Genomic DNA, 22,016 nt, shown 5'->3' with positions numbered 1-22,016 from the left:
GGCGAAAGGATGAGATCCTGACAGTGCTGTCCCCTCAGCTCCCTTCAGAGGGAACTGCAGACTTACGATGTGGCAGGTCAGTCACTGAGGCTTTCTCCCTCTGTCTGCTCTGTCCCAAAGTGTGAACTCTTTCCCAGTCTCCTCAGTGTATTCTATGCAGGGGGAAGCTCCAAATGAAAACGTTTGTGACTCCTCTGCCCCCCTCCCAGGCTCTCTGACAGCAGCTTCCTTTTTTGAGAGAGTGGCAAAGTCTGGCGTAGTCTCAGTGTTATGTAACCTGGAGTAATGACTTGCTTTACTTCTTTAAAAGGAGGTGATGACGCCAGAGCTCTGCTTCCCTCAGACCTGCCGATTGGGCACAGGGACCTGTGAAATGATGTATCAGAACTAGCTGCACTTTCCCCCCCGCCCTCTTTTCTTCCTCCTTCCCTGTGATCGATTGGGTATGATGGGTTACGAAATAGCAATCCTTCCGTGCTGTTGAAGAGCAGCCCAGGTCTGTGGCTCTGCATTTTCTGTATTTGTGGCTATGAACTTGTTCCAGGGTTTTTTACCTGTGTCTACACGCTCACTTTTCTTAAAGCTGTCCCAAGTGTGAATACATGGGGAGCAGGGGCAGTGAGTGAGCAGTTACTAGCTGAAAGAAGAATTGCTCCAAGTCTTCCACGGAGGAGGGGAAGTACCTTGTTTCTTCCTGCTTTTCTCATCTGCAGGATGTGAGGGTTGTGCTTTACTGGCCAAAATTTTGCTTGTCTCTTTTCACAAAGCAGCCACAGGATCTCTAAGGAAGGACAGTCACACTTCTCAGTCATGTTTGGTATCTGTATCCCTGTGCAGATCTTCAATAGTCAGATTTGTACCACACCTAGTCATTGCTAATAGATATCACACTCCATCATCTGCAACTTCTAAAACCATGATGAAATCACAAAGAAACCAATTAGCAAATTGGTGATGTGGTATTTTCCCTCTTGGACAGGTAAGGAGTGGCAAAGAGATTTTGCCAAGGTCGCCTGATGAGTGTGATGAAGCCAAAATGAAAATCCTCTGCTTTACATTTTAGGCAGCAACCCTTTTATTTTCAGGTGTGCTAGGTGAAATCCTTCTCCTGTTTGCAGTTGAGTTTAAACTATGCAAAGGGTCCTTGTTTTATTTTTTTTTCCTTAATTTAGCTGGTATTGTGCTGCTTTTAATGACTGCTTAAATAAAATGTGCATGTTACACGAGCATGATGGTTTTAGGCAAGAAGCAGCAACAAGTTTGGAAGGAGGTGGAACTGTTTTAATCAGATTAGAAGTATTCTTCAGATTCTAAAGCATCACATCACAGTTATTTGCTTTATTTCTTCTTTTAATTTCCTGCTTAGGCTTTACAGAACACCGTGACACTGAACTTCCAGAAGTGTCTGGGCCCATCCCTTGGATGAAAGTTTTTTTCATGCAATACCCATTTTTTATTTTAATAACAATGGTTTGTGCTGCAGATGTTGAAAATGGCTTTTTCACATTTTCTTCAACATAAAAATAAAAACTGTGAAAATACAAGATTTATAGTGATGGTCTTCTTTGTAACAGAGGAATCTCCTGTGTTGTTTGCAAGGGAACCTCTCATGTGACAGCCAGTTCTGGAGGAGCCTTTTCTGATGTACAACACAGTTGTACAATTACAAAGAGCTTGTGGATTGAGCATGAGCTAGGTGAGGTAAGATTTCAGACCCCATAGTAGAGGGAGAACATTCTTCCTTACTGGCAAGGCTAGCCTCACAGAAAAGCTATTCAGTAAATGGTTTTATCTATAACAAGATGCCCTTCAATGAGGAGGTCATTTCATAGAGTGACTGTTTTTGGCCAATCTAATTCTTGGCTGTGTGATATTTGCCATGGCTGACAGTGGTGGCCTCACAAGTAGGCTGTTAAGTAGAAAAGACAGAAAAAAACCTTTCCATTTTGCCCACTAAGGTGGAGAAGAAATTTTCCCTTTTAGTGCTGTGTGCAGGACAGGTATAGAGAACCCATTTCCTGCAGTGTACTGAACTTCCTCATGCTTGACTAGCATATAAAACATGGCTTGGAAAATACCCAGTTGTATTTACACAAATGCTTGTCTTTAAATCCTGCTTCCAAGTTTCATAAATCTGTTAGGTCAGATGCTGAGGTCATGTTTGGTTATTTATTCCAACCCTACAAAGTCCTTATAAGGCCTGCTGCAAGATCCTTGGCTATGTACTTTTCTTAATATATTTGTCCCTCTTTTCCCCCTTGATAAACACTGTATATTCTTGTGTAGCAGCCAGGCTGTGTGAATCTGTGGCAGAGGGCAAAGGCTGTCTTCTTACCAAGCATCTTCCTTTTAATACAGCTCATATTTTCTTTAGTAAAAATTATATGACTCTATGAAAATAGCACCTTGGGTTTGTTTCATATTTGCAGTGTCCCTTGAAGCAGTGATAGCAGCAAGCATTCACTGAGCCCTAACTCTCTCAAATGAAAGGTCTAATAAAAATGGCTGGAGTCACACAGAGGGTGACCAGGCTCTGCCCTGGCTGTGTTTGCACACCTTTACTGTTATAAGCATGGCTCATTATCCTGGAGTCCTGCAGACCGGTGCCAGGGCCATTCAGACTCAGCCTGTTATGGGCTTCTTGTGCCCACCCTGGTTTTCCCATCTCTCACTTGCCAGTTGTTTCAGTGTGTCTGTCAGCCCAGGTTTGCTTTTTGCTCCTGGCATTGGCTGTGTGCAAAAGGTCTGTGTTGTAGCTCTGAAGCTTAGGCATGATGGTTAGCTCTCAAGGGTTCAGCCACAGCTTTAGAGTAGTTATTCTCTCCTGTACTTAGTTATTCTCTCCTATACCTGTCCTTCTGGTGCAGGGGAGGAAGGCTTGTTTGGAATAATCCTGCTCTCCACAAATTCTGACAGGTTGTTTCCTGAAAACTGGGAAATCTCATTCATAGTCCCTTTGCTGCACTGAGAGCCTTCTGCAGACTACCTGTGCTGTAGGAGCTGCTGATTTAACCAGGGAACAGGATGCTCTTTCACCTGCTATTGCGCAAACAAGTTACCAGCATCGGATTGCTCAGGCTTCAGCCTCAGTTGTCCAGGTTTCTTGGAAGTTAGGAAGCATCGTGCAAATGGTACATAAAATCATAGATCCCAAGATGTTTTACAAAGCCAGGAAAGCAGCACTCCCTTTTGCATCTCAGTTTCCCCCGTTGCCTTTTGTGCTGTGGAAGCGGGGTTAGGGGCCCGTGTGTCCCCGGCTCCGAGCGTCCTGTTGTCTGTTGGGATTCCCCTTGCGCGGGGCCCCGCCGGAGCCGGAGTGGTTATGTAAGGATTTTTATTTTATTCTCAGTCTTGGTCTCTGCCACTAGTTGAACTGGATCACGGGCTGAGTGAATGGGATCCGATCTGAGCTAAAGCGCGGGCAGCTCCGCCGCTGAGAGCAGAGGGAGAGGAGAGACCTCCCCGTACACACCCACTCAGCCTCCCCGCGCCGCTTCCCCCTTCTCAAACTCTCTTGCCGGGCGTGACCGAGGCTGCTGCCGCTGATCGGGAACAGGTACCGGAGCCACACCAGCCGGGCAGCGCAGCTCCAAGCCATCGGTCCCCAGCGGAGCAGCAGCCAGCGCGGGCAGGGCTGTGTTGTTTGACTCTGGGAGCAGGGGAGGAGATAGTGACCGTTTTTATTTAGGCTGCACACGAGGCATATTTAACTAGTTATATAACTGTGACCCTGGTCCGTCTCGGCCGGGCGCAGGGTGGGTATGTGCGTACTGATTCCCGTCACACGGCGGGGTGGACTCGAGCGCTAGGAGCTAGTTACCAAAGTTATTTTCAGAAACCCTAAGTGCAGGTTTCCCTGCCTGTACCCTGGACTGCTTTATCAGGAGGCATTTCCCGCCTGCGAGCTGAACAGCCAGTGAGAGTGGGTTTACTGCTCGCTGGGCTGAGATAAGGAGTTGTCGGGAGTGACTGGAAACTTTTGTCCTGAAGACCCTGAGACAAGAATAGCAGAAGGGCTGAGAGTGTGCAGCCACACTGAACAAGTGCTGGGGCAGGGTCTCAGGCAGAGGTCTTGCCTCAGTGCACTGAGCAACATGTTACTCTTGGATGAGTCTCAGCAGTTTACAGGTAGGACACAGGTTGGTTTTTATGGTTTGGGGTTTTTTTTTTTTTGGTGTTTGGGATTTTTGGTTGGTTGGTTTGATTTGACTTTTTGTTTTATTTTTTCTTTTCTTTTTCTCCCCCTGGTTTTCTGTTCCATCTTGCTTTCCTGTTACTGACCACTTGTTCTCCCTCCCCTGTGCAGGAGGCACAGTGGCTAGCCAAGTGCATCCTGAACCAAGACTCAGGGGCTCAGGTTTTACTTTGCTACCTGTACCTAGCTGGTATGGAAATGGTTAACACTTCAAAGTCTCACAGATCTCGTTGGTTCGATGCAAGAGATATGAGAAGGAAGCTCTTTATTTCTTTGTGCTTTTAATTCTGAAGACTTTGGTGATGTGACATTCTGGGTCTGGCTGTTACTGTTTCTGCTGCTGTAGTAATGCTGCAAAATTAACTTTTATCAAGAGAGGAGGCAGCTGTTAATATCAGTATGATTTTAGATCCAGTGTCCTCTCCCCCACACTCTTCAACTCTCTGTGTATACTTTCCCCCAACATCCTGCTTGATAAGAGTTTTGAGAGCTGTTTTTGCCAGTGAAATATTTGGTGACTTGCTGACCAGGCAGCAGTCAGTGCACCAGGCAGAGCTGTTGGTGCTTGCTCCAGATCCCCTCATTAGTGCCTAATAGGCTAGGAGCTACTTGGTTCTTTCCAGTCCCCCCCATCAAATGGAAGATGCTGGTGGAACCCTAACACAAGTTTGTAGTTTTGGGATGGCTGCTGCTTAGTTTGCTTGCTTGTGGGAGGATGTTTGTGTGTTGGAGAAAAAACATTGTTCAGATTTGAAGAACTTTATAAATTTGTGATTTAAGTTGTTACTTTGAGGTCAGGTCCGGTCCTTGGGGATGCTAAGCTTCTTCCACCTTGTTCACATGGCAAATACCTCCAAAACTCTCAACTTTGGCTGTCCAAAAATGGTGCCCAGGAGTTCCAGCTCTGGGTTCCTGGTTTATGATAGAAGTCCAGTGCAGTGTGCTCTTCATGAGAGTTTTTTATAGAAATAAGCTGGGCAGTATTTGTTGTCCACTAGTGGAAGGAGTGGATTCTAGAGGGGGGGAAAAAATCCATGTTTTCTTGCTTTCATAGTTTGCTAGTTGTGGTGGCAGAACAAAGAAGCTAATTCTGGGAGAGTGCAAACTGTGAAGAGCTAGGAATTATGACACAAAATGAATCTGGATAAATGAGGAATCTGGGTGATACAAGTGCCTTATGTAACTCAGTCTAGATAATAGGTATAAAAAGAGAAGAAAGGGGAGGGGAAGATGCTTTTGGAAATGAGACTGTAGGTCACAGATAAAGAATACAAGATCAGAGGTCTTCAAAAAAGTTTGGGCAGGAAAGGTATTTCGGGGTCACTTGTGGAAATGTAAGAGAACAAGAGTGCAGATGAGTTCCTCCTTGTACAGCATTGCTCACTAAGTTATAAAGTCTGGGGCAAGGTTTATCAGGCTGCTCTACCAGTGGGAATTTTTTCTTTGCTTGAGGAAACATTTGTAACTGGTCTAACATGTTTATACTCTAACATGTTTATACTAGGAGGGTCTCTATCCCGTTTCTCCATGGTCACCCTGTCTCCAGAGATGATGATGAAACTGCACAAAGTGCATTGCTTTTCTGCCTCAGCCGCTGGTCAGTGTTTCTAGTCTTCTCTGGCTTCTGTGGCTTTTTCTCACTCCAGGTGCTTGCACACCGTGTCTTCAAACTAGCAAGCACTTGTACATGCAGTGCTGTGCCATCTGTTTTTCTGTTATAAATGTCTCTGGAAAGTTAGAGAGGGTTTTAATTGTTTTATGTTAGCACCCACCAGCCAGTGAATCAAGGTTTTTTTGCAGTATGCTACCTATCCCCCTACTGCTCTGCAAGGAAAGTGTCCCTTATATATGACCCCTGTCTCCTCCCCATATACATGTAAACTTCTTTTTTGACCACAGAGGTAGTTGTAATTTTAGCAGCCTTATGAAGGAACCAGTGCTTTCCAGGCTGTAATGTGCTTAGCTTTTGGGGTGTTAGGTATTTTTGGGTGCAGGTGTCCTTATATGACGTCATGGCTTCAGTTTGTGTGAGTCTGATTACCATAAGCAACTTTGCAGCCCTTTCTCAAACTCCTTTAGCAGCACACAAAGCAGAGCTAATATTTTGAAAAGGAAAACTAGGAACATATTGTTCTTTGAGTGATGGTGTTTCATCCTGGTCTTGTTAGCTTTCTCCTGTGCCCTTGGTCACTTTTCTGGCTGCATTTGATGGGAGAAGTGCCAGTGGAATGCAGTGGCACACAGGCTCAAGCTCAACAATTTGCATTTTTCTCCCAAGTGATGCCTCACTCATTAAACAGAGTCCTTAAAAATTCCTCTGAAATTGCTTCAGAGACTGAAGCAGAAAAAGGGAATGCAGCCTAAATTCTGTGCTTTGTTACAGTTCTAAAAAAAACATCCACAACTATGTTTTCTTCTTCCAAGTAGGAAATTATATTTGAGAAGAAGAGAGAGAGCCTGGTGGTCAGATGATAGGACAAGGAGTCAACAGCTTGGGGGTTGCTCAGCACTGATGTCTACCTGATCTTTTCGCCTTAGTTTCCTGCTCTGCAAAACGGGCAGAAGGTTATTGTGAGGATTGTGTCATGCTTGTGAACTCCTTTGCCACTGAACTGGAGTCCAGATGGCAGGTAGTAGAATTTTGAAATCTCATGAGATTTCAAAAACCATTGTGAGCAAAAGCAGAGGAGCACTCAGATACTGATGGAGCTTTACTCTGGGATTATTTCTCATCCCACTCTCTTGAATTACGAGCTCTCTTCTCCCCCCTCTGTGGTAACAGGTCCTGAATGAAGCTATGTTAAAGGCTTGAGGCAGAGATTAAGGTTTGGCTTATGCCCATTTTGTTTGCCATTTCACTGGCCTTGGAAGTGTATGGCAGCAATAATCCCTTCTTTATTATTTCTTATTGCTCTGAGGGTGTCCTGGTATAAAGCTAATACCACAACTCCCAGCTACCTAGTGTGTAAACTAATGCTTATGTAATCATTGCATAATGCAGAATGCTTGTTCCCCTACTCGTCCTCTTTTCTTAGTCCCTGAAATTTATCCCTGGAAGAGTCATGATAGCAGCCAGCTGGATTCACTGTGCTGGGAACACGGTGTCAAAGCCCCCATATGCATCTGTTTTCTGAAGTTGGGAGGAGAAATTAGTCTTTGTTAGCTAAATCAGTATTTCCCCCCCCCTTTAACAGAGTAGAGCAGATTATTTGTTTTTAAAGTTCTGAACTGTTGTGAAAATAATTAAGGTCTGGTAGTTAAATCCAGTTACTTGTGGTTTAGATCCCTATGGCAATTGTTGTAATCTGGCTAGCAAAACTATATTCTGAGTTACTAGTTAACTGGGATAACCAGAAAGGGGAGGTTTCAGTTCCCTCCTGCCTGCAGCTTGTTGAAAACTTCCCAGCACTCAGCCTGAAACACTTCCTGACTCCAGTGCAGTAGTTTTATGTAACTCACTTGCTCTTGCACACCCCCAGCTAAAGGACAAATGTAACCCATCCCTGCCTCATTCAGTACCTGAACAGGGACTTTCCATGGCTTTGTTTCCCCATCTTGACTAATCCTGAGATGGGAGAAGGCTTGTGAGGAGGAGGCCATTTACATTTTATGTTTGAGGACTTTTATTTGGTACAGTAATTTTGGTTATATATCTAGAGGAGGGATGCCAGGTGGCAGTGTTCTGCATCTCTCCTTGTTCTTGCGATCTCCAAGTGCTATGAAAAAGTTTGATTTCAAATTTCACAATCCTTCTTTGAGCATATCAGAGGTGAAAACAGACATGAGATTACCCAGTGCTTTGGAGTAACCATCAACCTTTCCTATGTGGTGCCTACGAGAAGGACAACCTGGTGGACACCCTGTCTGGGTCTCATTTCAGAGGCTTATGCAGGGTTGGGTGTGAGGTCCTGCAGATGATGGGTGCAAGGTCTCCAAGTGGATGGTCACAGCTGCACTGGCATGGAGCTGGCCAGAACATCTACCTGCGGTGCTGTGGTGGCACAGGGTGCTGGGGTGCCGGTGGCTGCAAGCCGGTGCCATACAAGGGTTATATAAGTGCTCTTTGGTGTTTATGTAACTCGGGTCTCAGCGGCTGCAGCGTTGAGGCCTGGCCAGAACAAGAGCTCTTGGGTATTTGGGGCCTGGTTCTGCTTGCATAATCCCAGAGTTAGAAGATATATTGCTGTCTGTCACCAAAGTTGGCCGTTTGATGTTCCGGTTTGCCTCTCAGCCCTTCTTGGCTGCTTCCTTTCCCTTTGGGTTTTTTTTTTTTGGGTGGTATTTCCCTTGCTCCTGCCCTTCAATTCTGCTGCCTTTTGTTCCTGAAGGATTCCTTCAGGCCACAAAAGTAGCCTTATTCTGCAGCATAGCCTCATCAGTAACTGATACACTGAAAGACCTCTGACAGAAAAAGAGAAGGGCAGTGCTGCCTTAATTCATCTTTTCAAAGTTTTCCATCACCTGGGGCTTACTTCCTGCCCAAGAAGGAGCCTGGAAATAAGTTTGGCTTGTATGTGTTTCTGATCTACCTCACTCCCCCTGCAGTGTCCCACAGAGCTTGTGCTGGTGGAGTTTTCTTCAGAGTTCATTTCATGTCCCTGCCCTCTCTCCTCCCTTCCTGGGCTGGAGGCAGCCTGCTGTCCCTCACCAGCATTCTACAGACTCCACATAGGGGTCTTGAACCCACAGCAACTGATCACAGGACAGATGCCTAGAGCAATTAAAAATGTGTTCCTCAGACTTCAAGCAGCACTATTTGTTACACCAATCTGACGGTCTCTGTGGTTACAATGACAAGTATAAGCAACAGACCTGAGGGGTGGTTAACTCCTAGATAAATTGGCAACGGGAATGAAGATGTTAGAGCCAAGGTACGTGCCGTTTGACAGGCAAGGGAAGACTTTCCTGGGATCAGGCAAATTCTGAGGCTGGGCAGGTTCAGCTCAAAAGATATGTTTGCATGTCTCACAGTACCACGGCCCAGAAGGATGCCAACCAGTGCAGCCAGCTGCAGAGCTGGGCTGAGGGCAGTGGTGGAAATCTTCTCTCTGATCAGTGGGCTGCGTTTTACTGGAGTGCGGACAGCCTGCAGTCAGCGGCTGGGGGCTGTAGGTCCTGCTGCCCAAGGCAGCTGGGGTGGCTGCCCTCTTGGCCAAAGCGCAGCACACCTGGCCTGGGAACCCCGCACAGCCATGGCCCTGGCCAGGAGAGGACATCCACAGCAGCACCCAGACAAGCTCAGGACTACCCCATGCATACAAGAAATCATCGGTATAAGACAAAAGTCGATCCCAGCTCGACGCCAGCCCCGGTGTCGTTAGGAGTGGGCGGCTGCTCGCAGCTGGAGGGGGCCGAGAGGCGCCCGGCTCGCCGGGTCCCGCCGTGCTGGCGGCTAGCGCGGCCAGGCGGTTGCCGTGGCGCGGGGGGGGTAGGTGTGCCGGCTTATATAATGCTTACATAATTAGGGCTTTGTTAAGCAGTTGTGGCTGGGAGGGGCGTCCTGACGTCCAACAATGAGCCTGATTGTTTTCTGCGGAGTATAAAGCCTCGTTGCTCATTCGCTGCCCTGGGAGCAGCTGCCACTGGTAGCCGAGGCTCCGAGCCCCCAGGTGGGCTCCATCCCCTCTCCGTGCCTGCTGCAGAGTGTCTTTCCTAGTGCTTCGGGAGGAAGGACCTGGGGGTTGAATTGTGTCAAGACCCAGGAGGGGGCTTTGTGTCTCCCCTGGATGCTGCAGCAGGTAGGACCAAGAGGAAGGAAGTCTGATCTTCCCTCTTGCTTTTGCCTACACCATCCTTAAGGGGTTTCACAAGAAAGTTCCTGCCTCCAGCCTTGGGGTGCTGAAGTGTTTCTGTAAAGCTGCCTCTGCTCTATGCAGAAGCCTCTCCTTTCCTGCACAGCACCCATGCAACAGCTGCACCAGTTGCATACAGAGGAAGGATATTCTGAAAGTATTTAATTTAGATTCCACAGCGGGATGCAGGATGAGCCAAAGCACTCTGGCTCTTGCCAGCCTTTGAGATGATTGCTGTGCTGCAGAAGTGCTGTTCTCCAGGTGCCAAGTACAGCTGAACTCTGGCATCACCTACACCCATTTCCAATGCCCAGTGCACTGGGAGAACATTGCATAAACCCAGAGAACGTCTTCCAGCCTGTCAGTGCCTTTGCAGTCAGGCTTGCTCTGCAGTCACTTCTCTAGCCTTTGGCACAGTTGTAGTTCAGTGTGTCAGCGACTGTGAGTGTTGCAGCTGGAGCTGTGCAATTAGTCTTTCTTGTGCCACCCCTCAGTGCTCCTCCCATTCTTGCTTTGACAGCTCAGTACCGGCTGCAGTAGTACTAGCTAGTACTAGCTAGTCACTGACGGGCTATTTCCCACAAAGTGCCTGGAAGTTCCCGGAACTCCTGCAGTAATATTTAACTGCTCTTTGTGCAGGACAAAAGAGAGCTCCCAAAGCAAGTATTAACTCCTTGCTGCTCTGCATGCAGCTGCCTTCCTCACCATGCATGCACATCCCTGGCCTTAGGGTAGGAAATAATGGCCAAACAAACACTCATCAAAATAGTGCTGTTTGGTAGAGAAATGATTTTAGAAATAGCCACGTGTCTGGTTTTCGGTGGTGTGGCTTCCCCAGAGTCAATGCAGTTACCCTGGCAGGGAAGGCTGGGTGTGTTGAGAGCAATTCACTGCTGGAGATGCTAGAGGATATTCTCCATGCTGTATCCCATGCTGTTTTAAGGGAAGTTTGAGAGTACTTGGCCAGAAAAAGGTGATGAGATGTGTTTTATAAGCTTAGGTGCAATAGGAAGTTCCAGACTGTGGGACACATCTTCTGCGGTGTTATGCATTATGAGTCACAGTTTGTGCAGTGTTTAGGGGCAGCTCTGGCAGTCACACAATGCAGGAAGCATCTGAAGCAGTTACACAGAACAGTCACGACTCTTCTCCTTACAGAGCCTTCCAAATGGTAACACACAAGTGTGGGGCGAGAAGCCAGATGCCTTCCCCTGCTTGTATGTACAGCTGGGGGTGGTGGTTGCCGCTGCTTATTGAGCAAAGAAAACAGGGAACTCCTGGTCTGCAGCACAAACCAGAGCTGTGCTATAAACAGATCTATGGGGTTTTGATAGCACAGGTACCTTTCAAACCTCAAAAGAAAGGACAGTCATGTCCCTCTTGCTGTTCAGGGTCCATTGCAAGGCAGAGTGCCCGGGTGTGTGCAGCAGTGCTTAAGTGAGGACCAGTGGGAAGTGCTTGGGAACCTCTCAAATGGAGAGCTGCAACCCACGTGAAGGAGCAGCTCCTTGCCAAGCTCCTGTCTGCACTGATGCCACTACTCTCAGGAAACTCTCTTTGTAGATCTGGTGAGCACAGTGCACAACATGCATCATAGCTGGTGTGAACCCAGCAGCTGGTGTTCCAGCTGGATCTCAATGCACAGAGTGTGTAAGCATGGGATGGGTTTACGTCCTTGTTGGTGTTCACAACTGACCAAGGACTATCTTCTGCTGAGCAGATTTGGGCCTGCTGTTTTGCCCAGCTGTGCTTGGGCATATGTGGGTATTCTCCCCATGTAAGGCTGTGCTGGGTTGTTGCCCATGGGCTGGTGACAGTGGTCTTCTCGGTGAGGCAACCTAGATAAATGCCCAGGTCTTCCTAGAGCGCACTGAGAGCTTCAGCCCCATCAGGCAGTTGTCAACATGCAACCATGGCTGATGAATCTCTGTGTTGTGTACAAAGCTACTTGCTTAGCCATGCTGGAGCAGTGTGTTGAGCTCCTGTTACAAAACCATAATTGCACTTCTGCTGTAGATGTAGGCTTGGCAAATTTGGGGCAGGAATTATTCCATTGGTTACTTGATGGGACCTGTTCTGTGAGGCTGTTCCCACACTCTCTCCAACCCAAAGACCAAACCTGTTATTGTACAGAATAGGTGTTTTGTGTGTGTTTATTGTTTCTGTCCCAGTGTGGGTCCCAGTTGTGTGGCTCACCAGGCTGGAGCACAGCCACGTGGCTGTGGTGAGGAGCCTTGCTTTCCATGTGTGAAGATTTAGGCTGAGTACACAACCAGTTTAGTACAAAACAGTGACAATTCCTGGTGGCAACTGCCAGCTCATGTCACAGGTGTGGTGGGAGCTGTTGCATGGTTTGACTTGTGATTTTATCATTGTGTTAGCTAAGCTTTGTGAAAGCAGCTATATTCATTGTAGTGGCAGGGATGGCACCAGCCTCAGGAAGCTGGTTGTCCTCTGAATCCCACTGCAGCTGAGTCAGTGTGATGTTTGGTACTGTCACTAGTGTGGAGGAGATCTGGTGTCTAGATGCATATGTGTCAGGAACGTGGGCTGAGGCACAGAATGTGTTCCTCACCTCAGAACTTGTACTGGCAGGACAAACACCAGCCTGAGAAGACAAGGCTGTGGCAGATGAGGGCCTGTACTCAGTGCAGGACCAAATTTATCATCAGATTTTGTGTTTGGGGCTCCTGATCAGATGAGAAACAGGATTTCTATAAACCTCACTGATTGAGCTGCCTGTGGGCTTCACCTAAGCTTGTGTTATGTATGATTGAAAGGAGAGAAAAGGTAAAATGCAGAGGTGGACTGAGTCTATGTAGGGATTGCACAGCAAACATGAAAACATACAGAGGAGACATGTAATGGGCTTTGGGCTGCTGAGCCTTTGGACTGTGCTAGCATCGCCTGCATTCTGAAGACATCCCTTCCCGGCATGGTGTGGGTGACAGAGTCACTGCTGCAGGAGGTCATGCGGTTAATTGCTGGGATGTGGGTAGAGGAGTGTTCCCTCTTCCAAAGCAAGCATGACTTTGTGCTGTCTGATGTCTTGTCAAGGTCCCCTGGGCCCAGGGTGAGATGGCAGCAGTGTAACCATGGCAGTGTTTGTCTGTGGGATAGTCACTGCTTTAATGACTCATCCTAGAGCATGTGATCACATGTGCAGCCTCCCTGCTTCCCTTTGCCCTATTTCATCCAATCTTTTGATCTAGTTATATAACCAGGAGTTGAGAGGGGTGGGGGGAAGGAAACAGTGCTGAAGAATTGCAGGTACTGTGTCTAAAATGTGTCTCTCTGGCTCTAACAGCAGAGCTGTTGTCTGGGAAGCCTGGGCACAGTTCTCTGTCTGCAAGTGAGTGTGATGTGCAGCGTCTGAGCTTGCAGGTTTAAGGAGGCATGGTGGGGAGGATGGGGCGCCAAGACCTTGGCTGTGGTCCTGGTCTTTGCCTTTATCTTCACATGCAATGTAGTTCTTTCTTGCACTCATTGTGAGATCTGTTTCATCCCACAAGCTGTAGACACTTGTTTTTCCAGTATATGTAGGACTTGCAGGGACTGATGCTCACAAAAATGTTTGAGCTGTTCTGTTGATACTAGTCAGTGGATGAGCTGTGAAGTCCTAAGTTGATTCTGACATAGACTTTGAGCAAATGCTGGAGCATCCCAGGTCTAGTGAGATGTCTGGAGAGGAAGCTTGCAAAGTTGGTGCTTTTGACCAAGGTGTAAAACTGTTTTTTGTTTTCCTGATTCTAAGAAGTGGTACTGGTAGTAAAGTTAACTTTAATAGGCAGATCAACATGGAAGCTGTAGAGGTGCCTGTTTGTAGAATCAATAAGGTTGGAAAGACCTCAAAGATCATCAAGTCCAACTTGTCACCCAACACCTCATGACTACTAAACCACGGCACCAAGTACCACGTTCAATCCCCTCTTGAACACCTCCAGGGATGGTGACTCCACCACCTCCCATTCCAATGGCTAACGACTCTCTGTGAAGAACTTTCTCCTCATCTCAAGCCTAAACTTCCCCTGGTGCAGCTTGAGACTGTGTCCTCTTGTTCTGGTGCTGATTGCACATGCTGTGCTGAAGCATCCTTCATTTAAGCTTCCAGCTCTTTGAGAAAGGGAATGTGCTTTGTCTCCAGATCCCAGAGTCACAATGTGATGCTTGTTAGTTTTCTATTACTTCGTCTGCCACATTCTTCTGCACTGATGTCTTCTTCCCTTCAAAGTTCTGAGTGTCAGTTCAGCTCAGTCATGAACTCAGATACACAGTAGAAGCGAGAAAGCTGATTAGGAGGGTATCTCTTTGCCTGACACAAGGGGACAAGAAGCTTCAAAGAAGCTATTACAAGGCTTGTCAGAAACAGTTTACTTCAAGGGAAGCTTTTGAAAGGAAACATTTCCTTTCTGTGCTCTGCAAGCATTAGCTTGGCCACTGGCAGCCTGTTGAAAAGCAAAACGTCACATAGAACAAGGTGTCATTTCACATAGTGCTTTAGGACTGAAATCAGCCACTAATGGAAGTCTGAAAATAGGAGAATGCAGGGGGAAAGCGTGTGATTTGCAGTGTGCAAAGTGTGTTGCCACCTGCTTTTTGTTTTTGGAAGAGCCTGCCAGGAATTACTGTTTAAATCATGAGGAGAGCCTGGTGATAAAACCACTGAGCTAAGCCATGACCCAGGGTTTGAACCAGATAACCTCTTGCATGGTGTGGTCTGTTAACTTGGAAGATGGTTACACAGGTTCTTATAAATGGTAATTTCTACCCCGCTTCAGTGCTGTGAAAGGAAAAGAGATTTGAGTTCCTCGTGTTAGAGCTCACCAGGCCCCTGGGGGAAAACAGGCCTTCAGGGGCAGCAAGTGCTCCTCATGGACTGAAATAATTTTGCCTTGTGTTCTTGTCAGGACACTTCTGGGCTGTGGTGAGTGATGTTAGTCTTGGCTCTCACTGGGAACAGACTCTTCGTTGTAAAACTTTTTAACTCCCTTTGAGCAGCGGTTGGCTAGGACCCCAATTCTGACCTTCAGAGAAACATGCTTGCAAATGAGTGGCAGTAGGGAATGTTGGTTCCCTCTCAGCTCAAATCCTGATGAATGCTCATGGCAAAGCCAGCTGCCAGCCTGGCACGGTTGTTTTCACGTCATTACCTCTTCGTCTTTGCAGACCAACCCCAGGAAGCTGTGTTCAGCAGTGACCATGTTGAACACGCAGAGGATGGAGAATGGCAGCGCTCTACTTCAACTACCTCATCTCAGAGTGAGCGGGCAGAGCGACTCTTGCAGAACCAGCACAAGAGCCTGGCCTCTGAGGACACCAAAAAGAAGAGAGCCCAGAAACCGTCTCACATGCGGAGGAACATAAGGTAAGCAGCAGCAGGACAGAAAGCTACGTAGCCCTTTGGGTAAAAATGGAATCTCTGGACTTCTGAGCTACATTTTGCCATTGCTGGCAAACCAGATGGCTTTTCTTTTCCAAAACTTGAGGATTTCACCAGTGGGAGTATTGTGATCTCAGACTGGAGTGCTGCATGTGGGTGCAGACTTGTTTGGTATTTCAGAAGAGTGAATATTTGGTTATGGAATAGATTGCAAAAGTTGTGTATTTTCTGCTGGCTTTTAAGACATGTGATTGAAAAACCAGTGCCACCATTAAGTAAGTACCCAGTGTCAGATATCTGCTGGTGAGGATCCTATTGCAAACAGCCTAAAAACCTGGGTGATACTGTGAAAATATGGTCCTTTCCTCTACTGTCCTGGGTGCTTGTTGGCAGGAATGCTGATGCTCTGAGGGGTGACTTGGAGATCAATTTCACTGCTTTTGTAAAGCAGTGATGTTTGATTCTGTAAGTCACCACATATGCTTGGGGACAGATTATGAGTTGGTGATTCACAATGGAATTTTATTCGAGGGGTTCTAGAATGCTCAGAGGTGTTGTAACAGAGCACCAACTCCTGTGGAAGGAGATAGCTCTTTTGCCTTGTATATGATGTGCTGGTGGCCTTTGGTTCATATTTAAGCTTGTGCAATTCTTAAAACAGAAGGAATGAGCAGTGCTTTGGAAACTGAGGCTTCGTTAGGATGGAGGAGATGTCACCGCAGTGTGGGGCTGAGTGGATGTAAAAGCTAGTTTGAAGGAGCTGGGTTTTGCCACTGTTTGTGCTGCACCTCTCCTCTGGTTAAAGAGCTTCATTTCCAGGGCTGCATGTGTGAAACTGAAGGGATGAGAACAGCTTTTGGAAGCATTAAGAGTTACCTGTAACTGTAAGGTGCTTTGAGAGCATCCTCTGAAACAATTCTTAAAGGTCCTAGATGTTCCTGAAAATACTGTGTCAGAAGAGAATCAGAGTAGTGACTTCCTGTTGGGGAAATGATGCCTTTTCTTCCCATTTATCTTCTTTACCTGACTTTGTGCATTTTCTGTTTACAAACTGCATAGCAATAAACCCCATCCTTTTAGATAGAGGAGCTAGTCTGTGATAACCCAATTTAAGCACTTATTGACTCACTTTTCTCCTCCTTTCATTATTCTGCTTCTGCTAAACCTTTGTCTTTCCCTTGAGCGTTACCTGTAGTTGGGAAGCACTGTTGTGAAATAGCTGCAGAATTTGTCTGTACCTCTTGGCAGTGGTGTTCCTGTGTAGCTGTCAGACTGCCTGGAGCTTCTCAGTCACCTTTTGAGCCAGCTGTAGAGCCATTCATATTTTTGGTAAGAAACTGAACCAAACCACGTTTGCTCCTGTGTTCAGAAAGCTGTTGCGTGAGGACCAACTGGAAGCCGTGACAAAAGCAGCCCAGCAGGAAGAGTTGGAGAGGAGGAAGCGGCTAGAACAGCAGCGGAAGGACTACCCAGCCACCATACCTACTGTGCCCCTGGAGCTTCTTCCTGGTAAGCAGTGGGATTAAAATCCTGAAGCAAGATTTTTAAGGGTAGAAGCTGAATGAAGAAGGTAGTGCCATGCTTGTCCATGATAGGACAAAGGGTAATGGCTTTAAAATAGAGGGGAGATTCAGTGTAGGTATAGAGAGAACATTTTTAACACAGGGTGGTGAAACACTGGCCCAGGTTGCCCAGAGAGGTGGTAGATGCTCCACCCCTGGAAACATTCTGGATCAGATTAGATGGGACTGTTACAGACCAGGATGTTGTTTGCCTTCCTGGCCACCCAAGCACTCTGCTGGCTCATATTCAGCCAGCTGTAGATCACCACCCCCATATTAGCAACAGTGTGGCCATCAGGACTAGAGAGGTGATTGTCCCACTGTACTCCACACTGGTGAGATTGCACCTTGAATACTGAGTTCAGTTTTGGGGCCCTCCTTACAAGAGAGACAATGAGGTGCTGGTGTGGGTCCAGAGAAGGGCAACGAAGCAGGTGAAGTGTCTGGAACACAAGTCCTACGAGTAGCAGCTGAGAGAACTGGAGTTGTTTCATCTGGAGAAAAGGAGGCTGAGAGGAGATCTTACTCTCTATAGCACCCTAAAAAGAGATTGTAGCAAGGTGGGGGTCAGTCTCTTTTCCTAAGTAGCAAGCGATGGGACAAGAAAAAATTACCTTAGTTTATGTCAGGAGAGGTTTAGGCTGAATATTAGGAAAAATTTCATCACTGAGAGGGTTGTAAAGCCCTGGAAAGAGCTGCTCACAATGGTGGTTAAAACATCATCCCTGGAGGGATTTCAAAAATGTGTAGACATGGTTTAGCAGCAGACTTGGTAGTGTTAGGTTAGTGCTTGGACTTGATCTTAAAGGTCTTTTCCAACCAAAATGATTCTGTGATGCTATGATGTTATGTTGGGTACACATAGGCTCATGATGTCCCTTCTTGCATGTTACAGCAAGCAGTGAAATAGGGAGGTAGTGTAAGTGGTTAAGCATCACCCTTCTCTGTTAGTGAACGTATCATCTTGCACTGACTTCTAGCCCGGATCATTTCAGTGATCTAGTACATAGCACAACCTCTCAGGCTGCTGTAAAGGGCAGAGAAGTGCAGCTGGAAGCTGTCAGGACTCCTGAGCTGACTTTGGCTTGTAAGAAAATGTATCTTCTCCCTTAAGTGCAAGCATTATGGGGTGAGAAGGAGTAAGAGCTACTTCTGACTGTTGCAGAGTAGGTTGCAGCCCCAGAAGAAGGCTGTTGCTTGCTGAGTCATGGCAGTGGTGCTCATCTGGCCCTGTCGGCTTGCCTCTCTCCCCACATGGGAATGCTTGAACATACAAACAAATGCTCTTGAACAGCAACAGTTGTTAATGATGTGCGGGATGTAATTATTACAGTGCCCCTACTAACAAAGGGTAGTTATCATCCCTTCAGCAGCTGGTACTTTCTCTGCTCAATGAAAACCAGCTTTTGCTTCAAAACTCCTTCCCTAAATAGAGGGGACTTGAGCGTGTTGCATGGCCAGTGTGCCCCAGCCAGGGCATGCAATAGAGAGGGTGCCATCAGCAATGGGCTATTGTTTTAGAATATTGGGAAAAGAGAAGATTGTGACCCAGGAAGCTGAGTCATAGCAGTATTGTAGACAGTGAGAGTCTGTTATGGAAAATTCCAGGGCTAAGTTACTGGAGCAAAAGTGGAAGGAAATACTGCCTGGTTTCTGAACAGTTTTGTCTCTTTCTCCATAATTATGAATTACTTATTGTTTGTCATTTATGTTTGTAGAGGAGGTGGTTTTCAGAACAGCAGAGGCTACCCAGCTCCCCCCTCAGGTCCTGGCTGAGGAAGTCATCTGCTTGGATAGTACCAGCAGTGGCAGTGAAGATGATGCAAAAGGCAAAAATAGTATAAAGGATGGTAAGTGACCAATTGCCTCATCCTGGTCTTCTCATAATATATTGTTTATTTACTCACAAATCTCCTGTTTTCATCTAGTCAAGATGCTCCAGTGGTGAATCTCTTCAGCTTTTTCTAGGCCTTTTGATTTCCAAATATATATCCAGTCCTGGCCTTCAAGTCCTGAACTGACATTTGTGAGATGGCACTTTGCAAACTTGTATTTATTGCTGCTTTTTAAGTACACTTAATTTTGCTTAGTGCTGTGCTGAAGAATGCTTACTTGAGATGTGACATCATCTGCTGGGTATAAAAGGAGCATCTAAGTATTCAGATCTGCAGCTGAAAGTAGGTTTTATGTCTATTGTTCCAAAGGGATCTAACATGACTCCAGTATGACACTCCAGTAGAGTACTTTCCTTGGTGGTCCTTCGACTTTGTACCCACAGATAAAATGGATGTCTGGGTTTGGGAATTAAGAGGACATGTGGATGAGAATGTAAAACACTTCTGGAAACTGTCTTGTGTTCTGTTTGGGATCAGCCCACATTAATGTTCTCTGCAGCATGGGGAGACTCGTGTGCTGGTGTGAGGGACCTGGTATGTACCTGTGTTGTGCCTACTTGTTCAGGACAGGTCATTAGATCATTGTGGAATTGCAAAAGGTGGTAGCCTTATTTTCCTGATAAGATTTTTTTTTTCTCCCCATGTATGATAAACCCTGATGTCAAGTTAACCTTTGCCCTTGCTCTCTCCTCTTTTGCTTACTTCACAGAAGTGATTGAGCTGAGTTCAGGAGAGGATGATGCCCTCCAAATTGTGGACAGCAGTGACTCTGGCAACGAAGGGGAGGAGGATGGCAGTGAAGAGAGCAGTGGCTCTCATGTGAATGATGCCTTAAATCAGTCAGATGCTCTGGGGCAAGTCATTGTCAACATAAATCATCCACCAAACGAGGAGGACATTTTCCTGGCTCCCCAGCTTGCACATGCAGTAAAACCTCATCAGGTAGGCTTCATTAGCCTTGAAAATGCAAGGAATTCAGGCAAGCTTGCCTTGTAATCTCAGCAGAACTTTGGTGAGCTCTGCGATCAGTCTGGTTGTGTTAATGGCTGTCATGGACAGCCAAATGATAAGGACAAATTAAAGGAAGGCCAGGGCTATGTATAACCAGGGCTATTGTTATCATCAGACCTTTTTATATATAGAATCATTTTAAAAATAACATTATAAACAAACTGAAATTATGTTTCCAGACAAGCTAATCAACCCCATTTCACATCCTCTGGCTACAAATGAATTTTGATTTACTGTTACGTTCTTAGGAGGTTTTATGAGTATCTAAAAATACTTTCTGAGCCTTCCCTAGATAGAAGTACTGTAGAGAGCTTGAAACTTCCTCACATTCTCATGGTTTATGTAATCCTAGTGTGCTTGCTACTCTGTAAATACATACTTTGGGGTTTTTCTCCCACTATTCTGATACCTCTTCTACTTTTCTCTGCAGATTGGTGGGATCCGATTCCTGTATGACAACTTGGTAGAGTCCTTGGAGAGATTTAAAACCAGCAGTGGGTTTGGGTGTATTTTAGCACATAGCATGGGCCTGGGCAAGACCATCCAGGTCATCTCTTTCTTGGATGTACTTTTCCGGCACACGGAGGCAAAGACTGTTCTTGCCATTGTACCTGTAAGTAATGTGAAGGGTTGGCTGAGGGCCTTCCTTCCACTGCTTGCTCTATCATACCCTTGCTGCTCTTCTCCCTTTTTCATTCCTTGTATCCCTGAGTTTGGATGCTGTATTTTGCTCCTTCTGTCTGAGCACAGCTGTCATGCCCTATTCTCATTTTTGCTTTTAAAATCCTGAGTGACTCAATTGGGTTTTTAATCCTTTCATGGCTAACTTTTTCAGGTGAATACGCTTCAAAACTGGCTAGCAGAATTCAACATGTGGCTCCCAGCACCTGAAAACCTTCCTGCTGATTATAACTCCAAAGAGATCCAGCCCCGCACTTTCAAAGTCCACATCCTGAATGATGAACACAAGTAGGTGCCAGTAAAATTCTTTTACACCATTTGGCCTGCATGGTATGGAGCTGTTCTCAGAGCTGCTGTTGCAGACTGTCTGCTAATTTTGCCTCCTTTTCCACTCTGCATTTGTTGTGGATGCCGTGTGGAGTGAGGATTCTGGTACCTGTGTCTTTTTCACCCGATCGTTATATCTTGTCTATATCTTATTCCTTATCACATTGCTGATGCACCATGTTCTGTTCTTCCCTGTATGCTGAGATCAGGAGCCCAGTTCCAGAGACAGATCTGCTTCTGCAGAGAGGAACAGAAGCTCTGTGGTTTGTTTCTGGTGGTACCTTGCTAGTCCTGTCAGAGTCCTGGGATTCCTGAGGCATGTGGCCACTGAACCACGTTTCTTTTCTTTTAAATGTGTGTGATTGTTCTCAGACATTCAGGGATCCCTCTGCTCAACACTGTGACTTTCTTTGAATTATGTGGTCCCCTAAGGGTTTCAGGCAACTTGCACAAAACCTCCTTGTCCCAAAAGGAGAAATCAGTGATTGCAGTTACAGCCTTGGACTGTATTGGCTTGTGGATCTCTGCTTCTTTGTAGGTCATTTTTCTTGCGTGGATCATGACCGTGTAGTGATCCTAGAGAACAGATCATCAGCTATGTTCACGCATTTATCTGTTGAGGTCTTCACCTCCTGGGTGGAATATACTCTGAATTTGCTGATGCTATTCCATCCACATATTTACTATTGGATGGGAGAACTGAGCAAGCAGAGTGTCTTGATCTGCACCAATTTTGCATGGGCTATCAGAGAAAGAATAACTGAGGGACACCATCATTGGAAGAGACAATGAAAAGGGGTAAAGAACTAGACAACTACAACCATGTACATTAACTGTGTGCTCTGAAAGAGAATTTGCAGAAGCAGTCTTTTCAACAGCTCTTCAAAAGGGATGCTCTCAAGTTTGATATGCTTTTGTACATGATAAACTTCTACACCTCATTTCCTGTAAGGATTTCTCATTCTCAACTTTGCTACCTGTGGCACATAAAAGGCTTTTTTCCTTTCGTCTGTACCAGATTGTCTCCTAAAGAAAATTCCTTGTGTTTCTCTGGTTTGATGTGAGAAAGTGCTTTAATTAATTGAGCACAGCTTCTTTCTCAGCAGACTCCAATCCAGTGGTTCACACTGAAACTGCAGAGAAAGCTTTATTTGTTTTACTTGTTTGTTTTGC

The 22,016-nt window shown here is 46.2% G+C and overlaps 1 protein-coding gene across 6 annotated transcripts in view; it reads left to right on the top strand.

Moving 5' to 3' along the window:
* RAD54L2 (RAD54 like 2) overlaps positions 1-22,016 on the top strand; it is a 72,002-nt gene that overhangs the window by 35,006 nt on the left and 14,980 nt on the right. For 5 of the 6 annotated variants that reach the window (XM_068157808.1, XM_068157805.1, XM_068157803.1 and 2 more), the window contains 6 exons: positions 15,154-15,352; positions 16,737-16,876; positions 18,648-18,779; positions 19,534-19,766; positions 20,266-20,448; positions 20,671-20,804. In XM_068157808.1, coding sequence (XP_068013909.1) covers positions 15,154-15,352; positions 16,737-16,876; positions 18,648-18,779; positions 19,534-19,766; positions 20,266-20,448; positions 20,671-20,804 — 1,021 coding nt within the window. Of the gene's footprint in view, positions 1-3,387; positions 4,129-15,153; positions 15,353-16,736; positions 16,877-18,647; positions 18,780-19,533; positions 19,767-20,265; positions 20,449-20,670; positions 20,805-22,016 lie in introns of those variants that run through there. The other variant, XM_068157807.1, reaches the window with a different exon arrangement.

Source organism: Melanerpes formicivorus, unplaced genomic scaffold, assembly GCF_026170545.1.
Source record: "Melanerpes formicivorus ecotype bairdi unplaced genomic scaffold, bMelFor1.0.p_v2 SCAF_38, whole genome shotgun sequence".
Lineage (NCBI taxonomy): Eukaryota > Metazoa > Chordata > Aves > Piciformes > Picidae > Melanerpes > Melanerpes formicivorus.
This window is presented reverse-complemented; position numbering and strand designations above follow the sequence as displayed.